Here is a 23,034-nt window from a genome sequence, read left to right on the forward strand (position 1 = left end):
ACGTTTTCATCATTGCTCTTGGGTTTCATAACCAATGGATGTTTTTACAAATAGTAGAAACATATTTTTTTCCTAGTAAATTGTACTTCTAAAACATATAAACATTATTGTGAATGGGATCGGGGTATAACTTATAAACATTAACTATTTGCTTAACCTAAACTAGCCATAATCAATCAACAATTTCTTTTGACTCCAATGTGGATCGATCTGAGCTGCCTTTAACTCGGCTATTGATTGGTCATTTGCCTCTAAGCGGAACAAAGCCTTTTCATACTCCGCGAAAATATTCTCTATTTCCTTTCTAGTAGACACATTAGTCGCCATGTTTGAGTGATAGAAATTTGCAAGAATCATGCTATGATACCAATGTTATGGAAGAAGTGTGAATGATGAAGTCATGAAGATGGAAGAAGTCAATTAATCGATACATGTCTCCATTCCTTGGTCGATGACTTGAGTATACGATTACGCTATGACAACAACCTACTTAACTACCATTTTGTTAGTTAATTATGGTAGTTGCACATTACATTCATATCAACCCTTATGTTTGTTGGTTAAGATGATTAAATGTTACATTCCTATTAAGCCCCTAAGTTTGACACAGTTACAACTGGTAAATTGGGTGGGTCGGGCATGTTCAAGAGAAGGCTCAAAATGGGTTCAAGTCAGAACAAGTTCTAAGCAAAATGAGTCGTTTCAAAAAAAAAATATCAATTTGGGTCGGGTCAAAATATGTTATGACCAAAATAGAGTTGGGCCAAAATGAGTTGGTTTAGAAAAAAAGTACAATAATAGGTTCGCTCACTATATCCCTTTTAAGGTGGCTAATGGTGACGGTGAAAATGGTAGATGGTGGAGACAAAGAACGGACATGGATGGTACTAACCCATTGGCTAACTTTAAGTGACCTAAATACGCAAATGAAAAATTGACCCATTGGTAGGGCTGTAAACGAACCGAACGTTCAGCGAACAGTTCGTGAACCGTTCGGCGGGAAGTTCGTTTATGTTTGTTCGTTTAATAAACGAATGAACATGAACAAGAAATTTCGTTCGATTAGTTAAATGAACGAACATGAACAAAGGTCTCGTTCGTTCGATTGTGTTCGTGAACGTTCGGTAAGGTGTTCGTGAACATTCGTTGATTTGCGTTCGTTTATGTTCGTATGTTCTTGTTTTAATTGAAGATCATTGTACTTTCTTATATTTTATTTGTACTTTATTTACTATTAAACTTTTATTTATTTTATTACCCTAACAATTAAATTAGGAAACCCACTTTCACCTTGTTTTTGCATCATTTCTCTTTCATTTCTCATTATTTACATCGGTGAATACGATCGACCTCCGTTCCACAATAAGGGATTCAAGTTCGAGTGCTACTCTCTGGGCCATCTATCTTTATCCTTCGTCGCATTCGCCAAATTTATTTGTGTTCGTGAACCGTTCGCGAACACGCTCATTTCCTTAATGAACGAACACGAACATAAAATCTCGTTCGGTAAGTGTTCATGAACCGTTCGTGAACACATTTATTTCCATAACGAACGAACACGAACAAGGCCTTGTTCATGTTCGTTCGGTTCGTTTACAGCCCTACCCATTGGCTAACTTAACATTAATCCTCCTATAGTTTTACTTCCAAAGATTAATTAACAAACGTATCGTTAATAATCATATATCCGCAAGCAAAATAATGGTAAACCTCCTATAGTTTTATTTCCACAGATTAATTAACAAACATATCGTTAATAATCATATATTTGCAAGCAAAATAATGGTAAAAACAAAAAACAAAACAAAAAAAAATGGAGTTTGTGAGGAACTATGAAATTTGATTAGTTCACCGTTTAAATGTTATATTTTGGTAATTCCTAAAAAAATAAACAAATAAGACATCATAAATCTGCCCATACTAATGTTAAACTAATAACAGAAACCAACAACACATACATTCATTGTTTTCGAATCATGTATATTTTGCAACAATTTTCATCGATGACACTATGTTTCTTACTTTTTGCAATTGGTTCTACATCGAACACACTCCCGTATAGATTGATCCCTATTCATCATCCATCGATGAGAGCTTGAAAGAAGCTTCCGCGCGTGCTTCTTCCAATTTACCAAGAAGTTCCTTCATGAAAGGAGTAGTGGTTCCATGAGTGATGCGCAATACATCAACTGCTTGTGTAAGTGATTTAATGGCTTCTTCTGTGTGTCCAAGTAACCTGCAAAATTTTATAAATAACAATATATCATGTTTCATTTCCTAGTTTTAGAAACCAATCTGATTATAGCAGGTCATTTTACTGTTTTTTTTTTTTACAGAAATCCTTTTTTGATACTTAAATTTGGAGTAAAGTACATACATATGTATATCATCCATGTGGATTGGTCAAAATTACGGATATCATCCCGTCATCAGAGCAACTAACAATCCAGTCCTCACTTTCACTTAGGGTCCCTAACAGTTAAACTCAACAGCCAGCTTTAACACTTTTCAAAAAAGCATTTTACACTTTTGTCCTCTAACTTTATTATTAATTTCTCATCATCATCATCATCATCATCATCATACTCAGTAAATCCCACCAATAGCAAAGCTAAGGTAGGGTCTGAGGAGGGTAGATGTAGACAGCCTTACCTCTACCCCGTAGGAATAGAGAGGCTGCTTCCAGTGAGACCCCCGGCTCGATTGTAGTTTTGTATCAAGCCTTGGACCTAAGACACATAACACTCAAACAATCGGGATAGAGACTGAATGGTGCATGTACCCCAGTGTCTTTCAGCTATCAACGTCACCACATGATGCATGATTAACCATCCGCCGCTTTTAACGTTATTTTCACGAGATTAGTAAAATAACGCTAAAGTTAGTATATACATTATATGTGCACACCGCAAGCGGGGCATATAATGACTCTCTCCTACCACTCTCTGCTCACCATGGCTATAACCACCGCAACACCGTCACAACCGACACCGTAACGCCCTCCCACTCCCTTCTATTATCCTCATGTTGCCACTGCCGCCCTCACTTCAGAAAAAGGATCTCCGAGTAGGATATACAACAAGCCCCAAATGTCAAAAACACAGATCTTACACCTAGATCCGACATTTTCCCTCGATTACATCACCAAGTCTTCAATGCATGTATGACAGGTGTTCAAATAGTGTTTTTAATTGCTGATATATCCTATATACAGATAAGGGTTATTGTCAAGGAGGTGAATTGGCTAAAGGAGACGGTAGAATATGGCTTCTCTAATGCAGATTGGGTACTTTGTTAGGTAGTGTATATATTAATGGTAATCTAGTGTCTTGGGAAGCAAGAAACAACATAATATCTCTCGAGTAAGTGCCGAGTCAGAACATCGAGCGATGGTGGTCGCGTCATGCAAGATGACATAGGTTAAAAAACACAACTTAAGAGGGTTGGAAAATTATTGACAACTTGAAACTTTACTGTGATAGTCACTCAGTAATCCATATAGCGAAGAATCAAATCTCTCATGGGAGCAAACACATTGAAGTTGGATGGTACCAAATTAGAGACAATGTCATGGTAATCTAATTTAATAATGTAAAAGAAAACATGTTCGTATTAAAAATAAGGATGAACGAACCAGTTAAGCTTCCCACAAGTATAATATTGCAGCCCACGGAGAGGATGGATATTAGGGTACACTCCTGCAAGCAAATAAAATACTTGTGTGTTACTGAAATTTCAAAACCTAAAATCAGAAAAAAAAAAAAAAAAAAAAAAAATACACGCGGTTGATTAACCTACATACTTTCATAAACTGGGATTGTCAGTCTACAATATGTCAGTGCTTTCTTCCAATCTTGCATCTCCATTAGTATCTGAAAAAGCAAGATATAATCACCGAAGTGTACTTTAATGCATGAAAACTAATACATATTTTCAATAAAAGAGGATACAAAAATCATCACTGTTGTAAGTATACTTTTAAGAGAATTTCCCTAGTTCGCATCAATTTGATAGAACCAGAATGACAAAGCTTCACTTGCAGCTTCTCAACCATCAAGTACATGTCAAGGGCTTCACTAGTATCTGAAATCTAATTAAGTGTTTCCAATATAAAGTTTTCCGCAAAAAAAATATTTTTAAACATTTTCAAAAGAGTTAATTACGTTTTTCATCCCTGTGGTTTGTCAAAAATCACTATTTCAGTCCATTAGTTTAAAAATTGCCAAAACAGTCCCTGTGGTTTCAATTTCGTAACTATTACAGTCCACCCTCACTAACGTTTTGGCAATTTTTAGAACTAATTGACTGTAATGGTTATATTTACCAAACCACAAGGACGGAAAACGTAACAAACTCTTTTTTTATTTTAATTTAATTTTAATAACAGGGGCATTATGGTCATTTCAAATAAACTAACAGAATAACTGGATGGCGTTAGTGACTGTAATAGTTACGGAAGTGAAACCACAGGTACTGTTTTGCCAATTTTTAAACTAATGGACTGAAATGGTGATTTTTGACAAACCACAGAGACGAAAAACATAACTAATTCTTTTCAAAAATAATAACTTGGATAATAAGATTAGAGGATACGCCCAGAGGAAAGAGCAGCAGATGCCTTCTCTGACATAGCTTTTTCTTCACCAGCAATCTTTAGTATTTCTTCTATGCCCCTTACAAGCCCACATCGTTGGCATATAAGTCCTTTGCTCTCTGCAAAACAAATAGATAAAAAAAGTAATATAAAAAAAATAATAATCAAAACTCAAGACTTAAATGTGAAAGAAGTGAGGTGATACCAGGATCACGAAGCAAAAAACCATCACATGTGTGATTCTTGCATCTATAACCTTCAATAACTGCACTTTCTTCAATATCATCTTTCTGACCCTTAAGTTCAACATTACATAAACATTAATAAAGATACAAGAAATTAGGGGTTAAATTTTATAAAGATAGAATTTGGATGTACAAGTTTTATGCAGCGAGGACAACTGCAAGTGAAGAAGTACTGTTCTTTTAAAGCCTTTTGTCGAGTCAATGTACTCCCTGCTGTCTCTATGTAGCTTATCAATACCTACAGCATAAAAATGATGTGTATAAATAAAAAAGTTCAATTATAAATTAACACTCAACTTAAGAAAAACGGGACACTTTAAAAAATAAGGCTTCTAAGTTCTAATATGGGACTAACAAAGCTGTGACCACAATATACAAAAGTCATAAAACTTCTGTTTGCAACATTACACGAATAATAAAACTAGAGGGAATTTAGAAAGCGTACCTCGCTACCTTTGGGTATGTGTTGCATCGCACGTACTGTTGCCATCCGTCCCTCAAACACCAGAACGGAATTTGGATAGCAACTATAATAAGATCAAATCCATTCATAAGTCCAGGTAACTAAAAGTAAACGCAGCATGCACAACTCGTAAGAGAGTCGCATCAAAAGTCACCTGTGATTTATAATGGAAACGACGGGATACAGTCCGGTTCCTAATGGTATAAGCTCACTGTCACAGACTGTGTGCGCATTGCATGCAAGCTGTATGTCGAACAGGACCACATTTAAACATAACATATGTAAATTTAAAAATTTAGAAACTAATATGAACTGAATGGTTAAATAGTGAAAAACTAGCTTTATAACATTATACCTTGGAAAAATTTTCTGCAATCTCTTTAATATTTAGATTCGGCCACTGGAGTATTATATTGACAAGACTTGCCATTTGTGCATATAACACCAACTGGTTCTCGCCAACCTCTGAGATATCTTTATACAATTAGTTAAATATAACAACCAAAGCATAAACTAGGGAATATATATAACTTTTGTTCCAGAGTGCAGTTATATGCCAAACAAAGTAGCAATTTTCCTGGTACGTACATAACTTTTGGTGTGCATATATATGTAGTAAGCAAGATACAAAAACTAAGTTTATTAAAACAAATTCTTCACAACTATACACCACAGATACAAGGATACGGGATACTAAATTCTTGACCAGGCTGTAGTTGTCCATCACAGTAGTAGGGATCACCTGGCAGTAATGCCCGTGTTAGATTATAGTCACTGAAACAATCAAACAAGTCTTTCGAAATTCTAAGATGCAGGGCATGACCCGATTATATATTTAGGCGTTGATACTTTCTTCATGTAAGAATGCATCTAGCAACTAACTTCGTGTAGAGCTATAGCATCACTATAGGATGTCAAATCATAAAGAAACAGGAAAAAGCAAAAGGAGATTTTCACCTTTTCATCCTGCAACTTCTTCTTGAGGTAAAGTTTAACCATCAAACGTATAGAAGGTGTAAGTGATCGTATTCTATTTTTCTCTAGCTGGGAAAGCAGCTGGCATTCGAGACGGTGCAGCTTCCAATCAGATTTCTAAATTATTCACAAGTGAAAATAATATTGGATTAAGATGTGTATCAAACACATAATATATATAGAGAAGTCAGAAAATAACAAAAATAATCATTTTCTTAAGTGTCATCATCATCATCATACTCTGTAAATCCCACCAATAGCACAGCTAAGGTAGGGTCTGAGAAGGGTAAGATGTAGAGAGCCTTACCTCTATCCCGTAGGAATAGAGAGGCTGCTTCCAATCATTTTCTTAAGTGTGTTATACCTATATAGCCATGTGAAACAAATCACTCATTTAGCCATGAGATACATAAATCTCAATAGTATGTGTACTTTTACGATTGTATCAGCCTTTCTTCCATCATTAATGACGTCGCTAATATTATGCGCGACACCGTATCACGTATAGATTCGTGTATGTGTTATTAGCCATGTATAGAATGAAAAATTATGCGAGTAAAAAGTAGAAAAGCGACTAAAGATTCATGTATCTCATGGCTATATGTGTTAAATTTTCTGATATGAGCAGAAAAGTATAACACACTCAGAAAAAATGGCTACTTTCATGTTTTCTCATATATGTGTGTATATAATACATACAAACACTCATATATATGCCGGTATCTACAATATATGCGTGTGTGTGGTGGAAGACGGCAACATGAAGCATACCTGACATCTGCTCCCACAATACCATACAACATGACAAGATGAGCACCTCTTTATATTACTTGATGTAAAACACCAATCACATCTCGATTCCGCTGAACTTTTATTTGGTACAGAGACATAAGGTTCTTCACTTAATATAATTTCTCCTGTGACCATAATTGAAAGATAATGATCAATATGCATCAATAATCACAATAACCAGTAGCATATTTCATGTTTTCATCAGGAAAAAAACATAAATGCAGACCTAAACTAGCACAAGTTCTGGCTACAAATTATAATATGGTACTACAGTTTCCAACCTATTCCCACAATCCCATAAAAACTGAGTAAAGGGGGAACGTTAACCTGCTTGTGCCAAAATATTATTAAAAAAGAAAGCTAATAAGCGAAAAGGTGATTTTGATCCAGCGCACCTGGAGAGAAGTCTCGAGTGGTGAAGAGGCAGCGACCTTTGTCTGGAAGTGTGGAAACTGTTAAACCACGGTCACGTTGCAGTTGCCTCTGTAAACCTTCCATCATCAAAACAAGTAAGCTGTAGTGTGCGTAGCTGGCAATACAAATTGATCACAACCTATAGCAGAAAAAGGCAAATATATAGTTAATAAATTCAAACAATGGATGATTTTGTGTATGTATACGTATGTCATTATGTGTAAGTATTCAACTGGGTTTAGAAAAAAATATGATAACTTAAACAGGTAAATATTAAAGAATATAACATCATCTTTGCTAAACAATACTAGGAGCAAATGCCAAATGCTTGTCGAGTCTTTAACCTGCATTTTATTCATCCAGATAGCCTTTGAAGCAACCCATTAATTTTAATTTTATTACTCGTAAAAAAATTCTTGACTTTTTGTTAAAACTTCTCATGTAATACATGCCTAGGTGGTGAATCAAGTAGAACCAAGCATGTACATAAATTCTTTGAAACCTCGCTTAATTCCGACTGATGCAAAAAAGAAAAGATACATGATAAGATACTAGAGAACCATACTATACATTATAATGATTAATGGCTCCTAACTAGTCACTAGTTGCCCCTAAGGGACATGGTGTGGTGGTAAGGTGCTTTTTCTCTATCCAAGAGGTTGAGGGTTCAAATCTTGCAGGGTGCAGGTGTAAGAGTATTTATGAGTAGGTTAGTATACCGTTCAAAAAAAAACTAGTCACTAGTAACACACATCAATATAAATACTAAACGAATAAACTGATACGATTCATATGCTTCACCCGGCCAATGAAGACTAGTCAAAGGAAGCCATCTTTATTTTGTGCATGCGATTATAAGATAATTTAGTTTTCCATTTCTGCACTTTTGCATTAGTTTCCGCACGTAGGCATTACTATCTCATTCCATGAGACCCATGATCCCATGTTTAGATTATGAGTTTGCATTTTATATGTATTATGAGTCTAATTTTGGCGTCTATTCTCTCATCTTTGTTCTTTGGAGTCTAACCCGCTCCAGGGTTGCATCATAAACAATATTCAACCAATCTTAACTTAAAATAACCTTAATAACTTGAAATTTCAAACCTAATCCTTTTCGGTTACAAAAACGGCTACAAATATCAAACAAACTTAACTACATAATCTTAAGACCATGTCAAACAAGAAGAACTACAATTTAACCCAAACTAACCAAATGCTAATATGCTATTCAAAAGTATGTGAGTCATCCTTCATTAAGCAAAAGTGAGGTAAAAATACCCTTTTGAACAATTTTCCTTACTTAAATGCCTATGTTTTTTTTATAATAAGGAATCAGATTAACATATCCCCATACTCATTGCCAATAAGTAGATAATTACTTTATATGCCCCAAATCAATATGACCAAAAGTGTACACAATACGCTGTATAACTAAAATCATATGAATCGGAAAAGGAGAAAGAGAAAGAAGATTGGGATATATCTATATTACCTATGGATTAAGCTTCGAATATAAAAAAATTAATGAAATACAGAGTTAACGGAAGAAATTTCATACCAAGCAGGAAAGTGACGGGCGTGAAATTAGGGTTTTGTGAGAGGTTTTACGATTCTGTTCGATCAGGAATTTGACATTGTGGAACGAGGGTTTTGTGAAAGGTAAAAGGGTAAATTACACTTTTCGTCATTTATGTTTGTATCGGATTGCAATAGTATTTATGTTTGTATCGGATTGCAATAGATGATATTTAACTTTACAGTTTTTTCTAGAACTCATTACACCCTACGTCCTTTAGCACTAATTAAGTTAAATTTTTTTTGTTAAGTCTATTCACTTAAGGGTAGTTTTATATTTTTACCTATTTACTTAAAAAAAATATTTAGAAAAAGGAAAAATCAAGAAAATATAGTAATATTTATAAATCAACCACTCACAGATTCACACTCTAACTCTCTCTCTCTCTCTCTCTCTAAACCCCTGAAAGCTAATCTCCTCACCACCACTCCTGCCGCCGGCCACCACCACTCCCGCCATTTGCGACCACCTATCCTCTGTCTCTTTGCTTCTCCGTTACATAATCAAAAATCCTATTACAAACAATCTTTGAAAGCTTTTCAGGAAATGAAACTCAAATAATGCAGTGTGTCCTTAATTAAAATTCAATATCAAGTCTATACGATCTACTATCAATTGCCTAAAGTCAGATTAAACCTTAAAATGCAACCATATCTAAAAGTAACAAAACATTATTCGGTATTAAAATTCTGAAAATTGCACCACACTTGTAGCCTGAATACAAAGACTCTATGTTTTTCACCTCTTATTTATAGTTTAAATGCATATGGACACGAAAAATTGTAAAACTTTTACAAACATTTCTTCGCAAAACTTGTTAATATTCCAAATTGCAAAAGCCAGATTAAACAACAAACAAAGTGAGTGATAAATGTAATGTAATCGAAGAAATCAAACCTTCAATTACTTCAATTTAGGGTTTATTTCACTCAGCATCCGACCTACAACTCGTCACTCAATTCCGACGGTGTGAACCGCATGGCTTCGATTCCGACGGTGTTGGTTACAAGGATGGTGGTGGTTGTGGCGAAGTTGGTGATGGTGCTCGTGGCCGGCGGCATGAGTGGTGGTGGCCGTCGACAGGATTGGTGGTGATGAGGTGATTAGGTTACAGGGTTTTTTTTTAGGGGAGAGAGTTGAGAGTGTGTGAATGTGTGAGTGTATAAAACTATAAACATATTTTCTTGTTTTTATTTTTTTAATAAAATTACAAAACTACCCTCATAGGAATAGATTTAACCTAAAAAAATTAATATGGTTAGTGTTGAAGGACGTAGGGTGTAATGGGTTTTAGAAAAAAAAAAGGACTGTAACTATAATTATTAAAGTTAAAGATCATCCATTGCAATCTGATACAAACATAAAGGACGAAAAGTGTAATTTACTAAGGTAAAATGCATAAATCACTCAAAAAAAGAATTTACCAACTATTTTGGCCACTTATAGTTGTTTATTGTGTGATTCGGATTGCTTATTTTAGTAACTTATTAGCTTAGGCTGGAGGTTGTGTCATAAAGCCTTTCTATGGGCTTTATCACGCCACCTTAGCGTCAGGTCATGTCCACGTCATACAGGGGGCTTTAAAGCCCCTTTCTTTAACTTGCATGGCGTGGTATAAAGCCCCCTATTAAACAAAACTAAAAAAAAGATTTTACTGGTTTAAAATAGGTGGGCCCCTCAATTTCGCTCGTTAATGTGCTGGCGGAAGGGCCATGGCGCCCCCTTTAACTGCGGCGGTGTGGCCGATGGCGCCCCCGGGGCGCTATGGAGGATGAGGTGGTAGGGTGGCATTAAGCCGCACCTACCGGCCTTATTGACTTTTTGAAAAGATAGTGTTTGGCATAAAATTATTATGTGAGGGGAAAGTCATTCCATTGTGACTTATTAACTTTTCCAAAAAGTCATAAGTTATTTTGAAAACCTAAGCCAAGCATGGTCTTAAAGCTTCTTATCATTAATGTTTAATTATGTTTGTTAGAAATGTATGTCGACTAAAAATGTGAATGCCGATGCATGTGTTTTGCGGGTCCGAATCTTGTAAAGTAGGTTCCAGATAGATTTTAGAGAGGGGTCATTAAAAAAGAAAACAAGAGGAAGGTCATCTGTGATGGTTAATGTTCCCTAATGGGCATTTTCCGCCACATCAATATCATAATGTCTCCTTAAAAAATGTATAATGGTTAACACCCACTAACGCCCTCATTCCATCATTACTTTCCAATTTTATTTTCCCTATTAGGCATTATACAAGAAATTCATCCATCTTCATGTCCTTATAAAGGGCACAGGATGGTGTTGAGGGCATTATCAAGCCACTTCATGTCCCCTATAATGCCCATTACTATGGTCTAATAGTATGAATAAATTGTGCTCGTGTTTGGATTACTCTATCCTATCGTGTTTAGTTGAAATTTTATTTTATTTTTTAATCTCTTGTAAAAGATTGAAACACGATATAAAGGTTTATATCGGTTGTTATGGGTGAAATTCTGAGCCCATATCCTGGATAGTATCTTGAATTATATCTTGATTACATAATATATGTTCGTAACCAGGATGCTGAATCAGGATATTGGTAACATCCTGATACTGTATCCTGAGGATTACTAATGGATTGTGTGTAGGAGTACGAGTACAAGTTCAGAACGTTCATGAAGACCTCTTCCCCTGGAGACTCGGTCCAAGTTGTTTGAAGAAGAACGTTGAAGCCGCATTATTTGGTCTTCAACGTTCACATGGGAATATTCGCTGGCATCCCCTTATTTTAGGAGATTTTGTTTTCATTTTGTAGCTATAAATATACGGATAAACCAGATCAAATAGGACATCACACTCACTACTCTCGAGCTCTCCTACTTTCTCTCGCAATTCACACACTTTCTGAAAAACATTGTAACACTTAGTAACGATTTGGTCAATATCCTGCATTGTATCCTGACATTTGAAGTAATAAGAAGAACAAGACAGCTGCGATTGTCAGCTCCCGAGGTTTTGTGCCAGTGATCTAGATTGATCAAGGGATTTCCTCGTACATCTCATGTCACCCTTTACTTTTTGCTCATTGTTTGATTATAGATATAGCTCGATATCCTGAGCTATATCCTGAAAACTGTTTTTTGCAAACAACCAAACCAACGATCTAGATGGAAGAAGTCAATTAATCGATACATGCCTCCATTCCTTGGTCGATGACGGTGAAGATATAGCTCAGGAGATGGCTCAAAATAGGTTCAAGTCAAAACAAGTTCTAAGCAAAATAAGTCGTTTCAAAAAAATATCAATTTGGTTCAGGTCAAAATATGTCACGACCAAAATAGAGTTGGGCCAAAATAAGCTGGTTTAGAAAAAAAAAAAATATAATAATAGGTTCTCTCACTATATCTTTTTTAAGGTGGCTAATGGTGACGGTGAAGATGGTAGATGGTCGAGACAAACAACGGACATGGATGATCCTAACCCATTGGCCAACTTTAAGTGACCTAAATACGCAAATGACAAATTGACCGGTTGGCTAACTTAACATTAACCATCCTATAGTTTTACTTCCAAAGATTAATTAAAAAAATTATCGTTAATAATCATATATCCGCAAGCAAAATAATGGTAAACCTCCTATAGTTTTATTTCCAAAGATTAATTAATAAACATATCGATAATAATCATATATTTGCAAGCAAAATAATGGTAAAAACAAAAACAAAAAAAAAATGGAATTTGTGAGGAATCCCGAACAGTAGAAGAGAACTCCATGAAAATTATAGTACATTCGTCAAAGTTGGGTGAAACTATGAAATTTGATTAGTTCACCGTTTAAATGTTATATTTTGGTAATTCCTAAAAAAATAAACAAATAAGACGTCATAAATCTGCCCATACTAATGTTAAACTAATAACAGAAACCAACAACACATAGCTGAATGGTTAAGTGTTGAACCAGTAAGAGGTCTGAACCATTAACAGCCTGTATAATGCTTAACCGTAAAGAGGCAAATGTCTGACCAATTCAGATTAGATGTCTTAACCATTCAGACTCTGTATAAATCTTAACCATTCAGAGTTAAATGCCTGAACCATTCAGACATCTACTCGTGAAACAAACAGTCTGAACCATTAAGTACTGAACCAGTAAGAGGTCTGAACCATTAAGAGCCTCATTAAGAGGTAAACAAACAACCCCATACATTCATTGTTTTCGAATAATGTATATTTTGCAACAATTATAGCACGTCAATTTTCATCGATGCCACTATGTTTCTTCCTTTTTGCAATTAGTTCTACATTGAACACACTCACGTATAGATATGTATGTTGATCCCTATTCATCATCCATCGATGAGAGCTTGAAAGAAGCTTCCGCGCGTGCTTCTTCCAATTTACCAAAAAAGAAAAGACACGTGATAAGATATTAGAGGACCATACTATACATTATAATGATTAATGGCTCCTAACTCGTCACTAGTTGCCCCTAAAGGACATGGTGTGGTGGTATTTAGGAGTATGTTAGTATACCGTTCAAAAAAAAAAAAAAAAACTAGTCACTAGTAACACACATTAGTATAAATACTAAACGAATAAACTGATACGATTCATATGCTTCACCCGGCCCATGAAGACTAGTCAAAGGAAGCCATCTTTATTTTGTGCATGCGATTAGAAGATAATTTAGTTTTTCATTTCTGCACTTTTGCATTAGTTTCCGCACGTAGGCATTACTATCTCATTCCATGAGACCCATGATCCCATGTTTAGATTATGAGTTTGCATTTTATATGTATTATGAGTCTAATTTTGGCGTCTATTCTCTCATCTTTGTTCTTTGGAGTCTAACCCGCTCCAGGGTTGCATCATAAACAATATTCAACCAATCTTAACTTAAAATAACCTTAATAACTTGAAATTTCAAACCTAATCCTTATCGGTTACAAAAACGACTACAAATATCAAACAAACTTAACTACATAATCTTAAGACCATGTTAAACAAGAAGAACTACAATTTAACCCAAACTAACCAAATGCTAATATGCTATTCAAAAGTATGTGAGTCATCCTTCTTTAAGCAAAAGTGAACTAAATCAATATGACCAAAAATTGTACACAATACACTGTATAACTAAAATCATATGAATCAGATAAGGAGAAAGAAGATTGGGATATATCTATATTACCTAGGATTAAGCTTCGAATATAAAAATTTTAATGAAATACAGAGTTAATGGAAGAAATTTCATACCAAGCAGGAAAAAGACGCGCGTGAAATTAGGGTTTTGTGAGAGGTTTTACGATTCTATTCGATCAGGGATTTGGTTTGTGGAATGAGGGTTTTGTTTTGTGAAAGGAAAAATGCATAAACCACTCGAAAAGGACTTTACCAACTATTTTGGCCACTTAGGAATTAAAGCTTTTTATCATTAATGTTTACTTATGTTTGTTAAAAGTGTATGTCGAGTAAAAATGTGAATGGCGATGCTTAGGGCCGTCTCCGAAAATGATAGAAAACTTTCGGGCCTTGTGCGACACAAAAAGATTGGCCCCCCTCCTTATAATATAAATTCATCAATCAGACATCAAAAAACCACAATACGATGATAATTATTATAAAATAAACAAAACAAAAGTAGTGTACAAAAATAACAATAATATGTGTAAACATATCCAAATTAGTTTGGTAACACGAACCTTTTCATACAAATAAAATAAATATAACTAGATATTGAGTTCTTTTAAGTTTATATTGTAAATGATTAAATGAGAAATTAAAAACCTACAAATTTAAACAAGAAAACATGTAAAGTTTGTTATGTAAATGGTTAAATGAGAAGAAAAAATAAAAGAACTTATAAATTTATAACTAATAGTAACCTTGCAAAGTTGTTATTGGTGTGAGCATATTAGGCATTTCCCTCCCCTATTGATAAAAAACTAAAACTAAAGATGGAGAAGCCCAGATAATACATAAATTATAGATGACAAGGGATTCGAACAAGGCATGGTCGTCTATCAAATCAATTGGTGCAACCATTGAGCCAAAGATGAATTTGTGCATTTTATTCTAGAATAAGTTTTTATAAGAAACTAGGATTAAGCACCCCCGCGTTGCGGCGGGGGCGAACACCAATGTCACACTACTGCCAACGACCACCAATACTGAAGTTGCGGCGTGTTAATGCGAAGAAAATAAACCGAAACGTAATATATATAAAAGAATAATTAAGTCGATCTAGGACCCGCGCATTACGATGAACCTGTCAAACGGAAAAAAAATAGACAACGTAAAAACTTTTAACCACACACGCACACTGCGCCATGTTAACTCACAAAATTTAGAACGGAACGTAAACGTAAATTTTGCGAAAAATAAAAAGTATAGAAGACTAAAGTTGAAAGTAAAAAAGTTGTGAGGTTAAATTGTAAAAGATGAAAAGTTTTGGGCTTAAAAGTAAAAAAAAAAAAATCAAATAGTTTTGGGTTAAAAGTAAAGATGAAAAGTTTTGGGGTTAAAAGTAAAAAAAACAAATAGTTTTGGGTTAAAAGTAAAGAATCAAATAGTTTTGGTTAAAAGTAAAACAAATCAATTTCTTTTAAAAACTCCCAAAGCATAAAGTACCACACCTTTATGCCTAAAAATATTACAAATTATAGTATTGGGTAATGGGTAATTGGGTAATGGCAATATAAAGCGTGAAGTGTTTGTACACCATTGTACAATACCATTAAGCATAAAAAAGCAATTAAGCATGATGTACAATAGCTCAATGCATACAAGTGTTACAAATTATATCTATTATAGAAGCCACATATCGGATAACGTCCAAGAGAAGGGCTTGAAGTTCAAGTCCCACTACATATGGTCTTATGCTTGCTACAGACTCACACATTACCATGGGGTACCCTACGCGATAATCCCTTGTACTCTCGTGTGACTCAAAGTTGTAAACCCACATTTGGTACAACACTAAGATGCATAATACATCTACAAAGCTTGATGTAGAAGCTTTAATGCAACAAAATGTTGCAAATTATACTATTATATAATATAATATATAATTATATAATATATAATGTATAATGTACAACCAACAAAACAAACAATACAACAAAGAAAACCAAAAACATACATAAAGCATAAAGTACAAATCCACCATGCACAAACATGTTGCAAAATTATAATATATAATTTACAAAAAAATATGTTTTTTACAACCAACAAAACAAACAATACAACAAAGAAAACCAAAAACATACCTAAAGCATAAAGTACAAATCCACCATGCACAAACATGTTGCAAAATTATAATATATAATATATATTACTTTTTTTAAACAGTATTGGGCCCTTAGATACTTTGTGCCCTGTGCGGTGGCACCTCTCGCACAGGCCCAAAGCCAGCCATCGATGCTCGTATTTTGCGGGTTCGAATTTTATAAAGTGGGTTGTGACAACTCGTATTTCAGAAACATCTCTTGTACTACGTGTTAACCTGTATGAACTCTATGTGATTACGTGAATTTTGTTGATTAAGTGAATGCTATGTTTTTGTGAATGTTTGAACCTTAATCCGATTACACAAACTCATTCGGCCCACACATCCTTGTACTCGAGACCATGAGGGCAACCCATTAAGGGGTTCGGCCCACTCCCCTTGTGTGCGTAAAACATACCCATTATGGGACTTGTTCTCATAACTTACAAACATAAGAAATCACACACAACCCTAATCACCTCTCTCTCTCTCTCGTTTTCCCTTGGAACCGGACGGCAGCCCCACTCGAAGTCCATCTCAATCAAGCAAATCGTATCACACTTCCGGTTAGCGTCTTGTCCTTATTTGGCTGTTGATCGATTGATGTGTATTATAATGTGTTTAATCATGAATCCGGAAATATGAGTTTAACATGATGTGGTCACATGCAAAGAAACTATTTTGTTATTGATTTATAATCGCATGATTCAATAGTTCATATGTTATACATGATGATTGATGTTACTGGAATTGTGATTCTCGAGTTTAAAACTTCGATTAGTTTGATTCGTGATTTATAAGAAACAGGTTGCATGTTAGTCCTTGGCAAGGCTGGAGAACTCGCTAGTCGCTAGCGGGTCGGTGAGGTAGGGACTAGCGACTACTCGGGATTACTCGGGATTAATCGGGATTAATCGGATCGGACTTTTTACATATAATTTTAAGTTTTTATTCATATATACATATATTTTTATACGTAATTTTTTTAAGTTGACAAGTTTTGACCGGAATATGGGAGGTTTTGGCTGGAATATGTGTTTTTTTCCGATTTTTTCTGATTTTTTCCGATTTTTTTTGTTTTTTCCCGATTTTTTCCGATTTTTCCCGACCGACTAGTCGCGATTAGGCCCGACTAGGGCCGATTAGGGCCGACTAGGCCGACTAGCGATTTTTTTACTGATTAGCTGAAAATTACTCAGTTGATGAGCGACTAGCGACTAGTCAGCGATTAATCGCCGACTAGTCGCGATTTTTGCAACCATGGTCCTTGGAATTGGTTAATCAGATGATCCGATTTCATGTTCATATGATGATTGGTAAATTGTTGTTGTTCTTGACTAGATGATAGTTAAGGTTGAATGATTATGCATGATTTTAGAATGATTGATGATTTGATCCGATATGAAACTGCCAAAAGTTGTTTGCTGATATTACGGAATTGATTGAGCTGCAAATTAAGGAAATCAGGAAATCGGTTACACTTCATAGTCTCGATAAGGGATTGCGAGTCGAGACCCCACTGTCTCGACTCGAGACCACAACACCGACACAAACAGCACAACTCGAGACCATGGTTGCGGGTCCCGATTGCGACTCGAGACCGCCTAGTCTCGAGTGATGAAAGTGTGACCCGAGACCTCCTTTGTTGCGACTTGAGAACTCCAGGCCTACAAGTCGAGACCGCACTGTCTCGACTCGAGATCTCTAGTCTCGACTCGAGACCACGAACACATGCACACTGTTGGACTTGCACACTGTTACGAGCCCAACCATTTGGGCCGCGTACTTGGGCTTTGTTTACGTGACTGTACTGTTGAACTAGCACTGCTGTTGAACTGCCATGATTATACGTGTATGCTATGGTCGTTACTGTCACACCCTGGCTTTGCGGAAGCGTGGTTAATTTTGGTGTGACTTCTTAATACCATAGCTTAACCATAACAAGCTATATGAAATAAAAACCATGCAAGATCATCCATTAAATTAAGTTTTAAAAACCAAATACAACAACATTGTCTTAGGACGTTGACTCAAACAACTGAAACTACAACCTGATATCATATATCATTGTTCAGAAAACACAAACATCGTCATGAAACAAACACAGTTTAAGGACCGTGACTCGTCCAGGAAAAAGTCACATCCCCTAAACCCGGATGACCTCGGACTCTTATGCAGCGGGAAAACGCAACATACCGCGCCAGATCTTTAGTTCCCTGAAATACATGTAAGTTGAAAAAATCAACAAAAATGTTGAGCGAGTTCATGTGTAAGTGAGTAATAAAACCTTTGTATGTATAAAATCCTGGTATGTAGCAAATAAGGAAAAAGAGATCACCAATGGTTTGCAAGGCCATTGATATGTGTGATGTGCAAGTAGGAAGACTCAAACCTAGCGGATTTATGCATCGGGCACAAAGTCACCCCGAGGTCCGTTATGCTGGGCCTGGGGCTGGGCTCGCTACACCCAGATAGATCTACCGCTCCTGTCCCTCGGTCCTACCCTGAGGATTAATGGCCTCAAGTTTCCGCCTACCCACTCACATGATCTAAGTAGTAAACCTCCTTACGCTAACCATACCATGTATAAAGTACTCATAAATATAGTAACATGTATTTCACCCCCGCAGTTTAGAAAACTGAAAACAGTTAAGAGAAAAGGGGGACATGAACTCACTGTGGTGCGTCTCTAATAAGAAGATCTCCTGATCAAACCGCTGAGCGACGACCTACACGTACTAAATCTATTAGACGGACGGTCGTGCTTTAAGGTTTAAGTTTTTGGGAAATAGTTAGACAACTATTTCGTAATTACACTTTGTAATTATTTGGTAAATAGACTCCTTCCCAAGGATGGGGGATTTAATACATGTGCGTTCGTAAAATTTGAAATATATCATTAAGTCTCACTTAAAATATATTTTATTTCTAACTCCAAAATATAAATACTTTTCCCAAAAATATTATATTTTAATACATATGATTTTCCTAAAATAATACCTTGACAAAATACGCGTTCATAAATATTTCTTAAAATGCGTAAGTTACGTTTTAAAGATCGAGTGGTAATAATAATTACCGGTGTAACTTAAATAATTATTGTGAAGGCGTTCGTATTATTTTGGAATCGTTAACATTTGGTAATATTATTCTTACCCTAAAAATAATATTTGTATAGTTCACAAAATAATCATAATCATTTATACAAGTGACACTATGAAAAAAAAATATATATATATATCACATATATATTTACCCCGTTTTATTTTGTGAAAATCCCACCTCCGATATTTTGTAAATAAAGTCGTGGCGAAATTTACACTTTGAAAACAAATCAAAAATACATTTATAACACTTGTGATGAAAATATTTCCAAGTGTTAGGTTTTTGGAAAAATTTCGCCAGAGTTTCCCTGTAACTGGAGGTGGCCACGCTTTCAAGCGTATCATTTTCTTTTATAATTCAAATCAACAATTTTCTCATTCACAATAACAATTCCCAAACCATCAAACTAGTCAATATATATGTAAATCGCAAAAATTACATGAACTTGTGGTTTGTCCATAATATGTAGTAATTTCCATTACTTTCAGTGGATCTTTGCAATAATCTACTTGGTTTCTTGAAAATATATTTTCACATCTTCTTGTAAAATTTGACAAAAATAGTTCTTTGTCGAAACTTAGTGTTACACAAGTGTTTACACACTTGTGTGTTTAAAAATCACTTTTGTTTAGTAAAGATCCGGTTTAGAAAATATGATTTCACTTGACACTTGGTTCTTTGAAAATACCACTTGTAGATCCGTAGATCTACTAGTTTTGAACACTATTTCATAAGTAAAATCATTTTAACACAAGTTCATGCTTCGTAAGTGGTAGTGTTCATCATTTAACCCCTTTTTACACTAAAACATACTCTATGTCATGATCCATGAACATGACTAATCCGGGTTAGATGATGACCCGTGCTACCACAATATAGATCGGCACTAAATAATTACACCAAACAAGTCTTACAAGAATTACACAACCCTTGTGCTTTTAACCAACACATTCATCATTTTAGTAAACTTTTAACATAACATCTTGTAAGTTCATGAGTTTTAACCTTCATATTTCATTTTAACCACTTTAAAGTAGATCGAGAAGGCGTTTACAGCAACTTACTACTAGCTCGAGGCTAGGGAAGAAACTAGTCGAAGATTGAGTGGATAAAAGCAATGAGGTGAGGTTCTTCACGTTCTGAATGCACCAAGCTTCCTTGTGTGAGATCCTTAACACTTGTATGCCTTTGAAACTTGCAAGATCAAAATCGAAAATGGATGGATGGTTGTGGGGGTGTTCGGCCGAAAGGAAGCAAGGAGAGGGAGAGAGAGTTTTGTGGATAAGTGTTGTGATAGTTATGTTGGTTTAAGCTTGGAACTTATAGGCAAACTTCATGGTCATTAACCATAGGATTATATGTCTCATTGATATGGGACATGGATGATTATTTTAATCATCAAAGTACAAGGGGAGGGTCACAATATGACCGTATTCGGTTGGTGGGGGGGGGGGTATCCCGGTTAGAATTCAACTAACAGTTAGCCATTTAGTTAAGTGATTAGAAGGTTAACTCGGTTACTAACGTGTTATGCATTATAGCGGGTGTTAGGGTATTCAGGGACCCTAACTGGTTCAGAAAAAGAGAAACAATGTTGTTGGCAATATTTTTATGTTCCGGGTAAAGTCCGGTTGTTCGGTTGGATAGTGATCCGTTAAAGTGCTTAACAAAGCTTTAAAGTGTCGTTATTACTATTTTTAGTGACACAACTTATTCCCGACACTTTGGAAAGTGTCTAGTAATATTTTTCTCATGTTTTGGCACTTTATTAGTTAACTAGATGCTGAATTTTTAATTAAAGTGCTGAATTTTGTACTTAGAGTACGTTTTAGGCACATTCGGTCACTGTAACTTATACCTAGTGACGCAGTTCTACAACCCTCGTATCCCTACACTCACTACTAGTGTAGTAAACTATCTCGGGCTCATACAGGCCTTAGAGGCAGTGTCTGCCTGATGCTGGCTATATCAGCATGTTTAATAGGTTATCCGTTCATCGTGCTACTGTGCTTTTGTGCATCAAGGTTGTCACTAGAGTTCAGTATGTAAATAATGGAGTGACAACAAATAAGTACGATGCAAGTATGTACATGTATCAGTACTCAGGTAGCAGTTTATCCACAATTTCAAGCAAGCACAGTAATTAAGCAGTAATTAATTATTAATTAAGTCGTACGAATACCTGATTTAGTGAGGGTTGTCACATTCTCCCCCCGTTAGAAAAATTTCGTCCCGAAATTTTAAGTTCTGCTTCTAGTTGCAGGGTTCTTGGGAAATAAGTGGGGGTATTTCTCTTTCATCTGGTCCTCACGCTCCCAGGTGTATTCAGGACCATGTCTGGCATTCCAACGAACCTTGACGAGCTTGACACTGCTCCGGCGGGTTTTGTTCACTTTCCAATCCGTAACCTCAATAGGTTCTTCGACAAAATGGAGCGTGTCGTCAACATGAATCTCGTCGGTGGGAATGACAACGGTATCTTGCGTTGGACTTTTCTTCAAATTTGATACATGAAATGTATCGTGAACACCATTCAGTTCAGCAGGTAGATCCAACTTGTATGCTACTAACCCGATTCTTTCCAAAATTCTGAACGGACCAATATACCGCGGATTCAACTTTCCACGCTTCCTGAAGCGTGCCACACCCTTCCAGGGTGATACATTCAACAAAACCATATCACCTACCTCAAACTCTAGAGGTTTCCTTCTTCGGTCCGCGTAACATTTCTGACGATCACGAGCCGCCTTGATGCGATCTCGGATCTGTGCAATCTTGTCTGTGGTTTCCTGGACCATATCAGGACCAACCAATTGTCTGTCACCTGCATCAGACCAACAAAGCGGTGATCTGCACTTGCGGCCATATAGAGCTTCAAATGGCGCGGCACCAATACTGGTGTGGTAGCTGTTGTTGTACGAAAATTCGACCAATGGCAAATGCTTATCCCAGCTACCTCCCAAATCCATAACACATGCTCTCAGCATATCTTCCAAAGTCTGAATAGTTCGCTCGCTTTGTCCGTCGGTCTGTGGGTGAAAAGCAGTGCTCAAATTCAATTGTGAGCCAAAAGCTTCTTGGAAGGATTGCCAAATCCTTGATACGAACCTTCCGTCTCTATCAGAGATGATTGAGAGAGGTACTCCATGGCGCGTAACGATTTCTCTCATGTAAATTTCAGCCAACTTGCTCGTATTATCCTTCTCTCTGATAGGTAAGAAGTGCGTTGACTTCGTTAATCGGTCCACTATTACCCAAATAGTGTCATGGCCTCTTGGCGTTCTTGGCAACTTTGTAATGAAATCCATGGAGATTTGTTCCCATTTCCACTTGGGAATTTCTGGTTGTTGCAGAAGTCCTGAAGGCTTCTGGTATTCAGCCTTAACCTTAGCACACGTTAAACACTTGCTCACATAAACAGCAACATCGCCTTTCATCCTAGGCCACCAATAATAATCTTTAAGATCCTGGTACATCTTATCCGCTCCTGGATGGATAGAGTACCGCGATTTGTGTGCCTCATCAAAAATAACTTTCCTCAAACCACCAAACAGAGGAACCCAAATCCTTTTCTCAAAACATAACGTTCCTTCCTCGTTTGGCACCAATTGCTTCTCCATCCCA

The 23,034-nt window shown here is 36.0% G+C and overlaps 1 protein-coding gene across 2 annotated transcripts; it reads right to left on the reverse strand.

Annotated features, from left to right (window-relative positions):
- Positions 1-1,828: 1,828 nt before the first annotated feature.
- Positions 1,829-10,208, reverse strand: LOC110941255 (histone-lysine N-methyltransferase ASHR1). Of its 2 annotated transcripts, none has more exons than XM_022182881.2 (15): positions 9,960-10,208; positions 7,465-7,622; positions 7,049-7,194; positions 6,260-6,394; positions 5,990-6,044; positions 5,658-5,776; positions 5,457-5,545; positions 5,285-5,366; positions 4,973-5,077; positions 4,800-4,890; positions 4,594-4,713; positions 3,977-4,083; positions 3,803-3,872; positions 3,635-3,698; positions 1,829-2,236 (listed from the first exon to the last, which is right to left on the reverse strand). In XM_022182881.2, exons 2-15 carry the CDS (start codon positions 7,568-7,570, stop codon positions 2,071-2,073), a joined length of 1,455 nt encoding a protein of 484 aa, XP_022038573.1. In that variant the 5' UTR covers positions 7,571-7,622; positions 9,960-10,208; the 3' UTR covers positions 1,829-2,070. The 2 variants fall into 2 exon arrangements, with proteins under 2 accessions (XP_022038573.1, XP_022038574.1); XM_022182882.2 differs by lacking the exon at positions 9,960-10,208 and adding an exon at positions 9,045-9,188 and having other exon boundaries at positions 1,855-2,236.
- Positions 10,209-23,034: the final 12,826 nt, after the last annotated feature.

The sequence above is a fragment of the Helianthus annuus genome, chromosome 5, assembly GCF_002127325.2.
Source record: "Helianthus annuus cultivar XRQ/B chromosome 5, HanXRQr2.0-SUNRISE, whole genome shotgun sequence".
Lineage (NCBI taxonomy): Eukaryota > Viridiplantae > Streptophyta > Magnoliopsida > Asterales > Asteraceae > Helianthus > Helianthus annuus.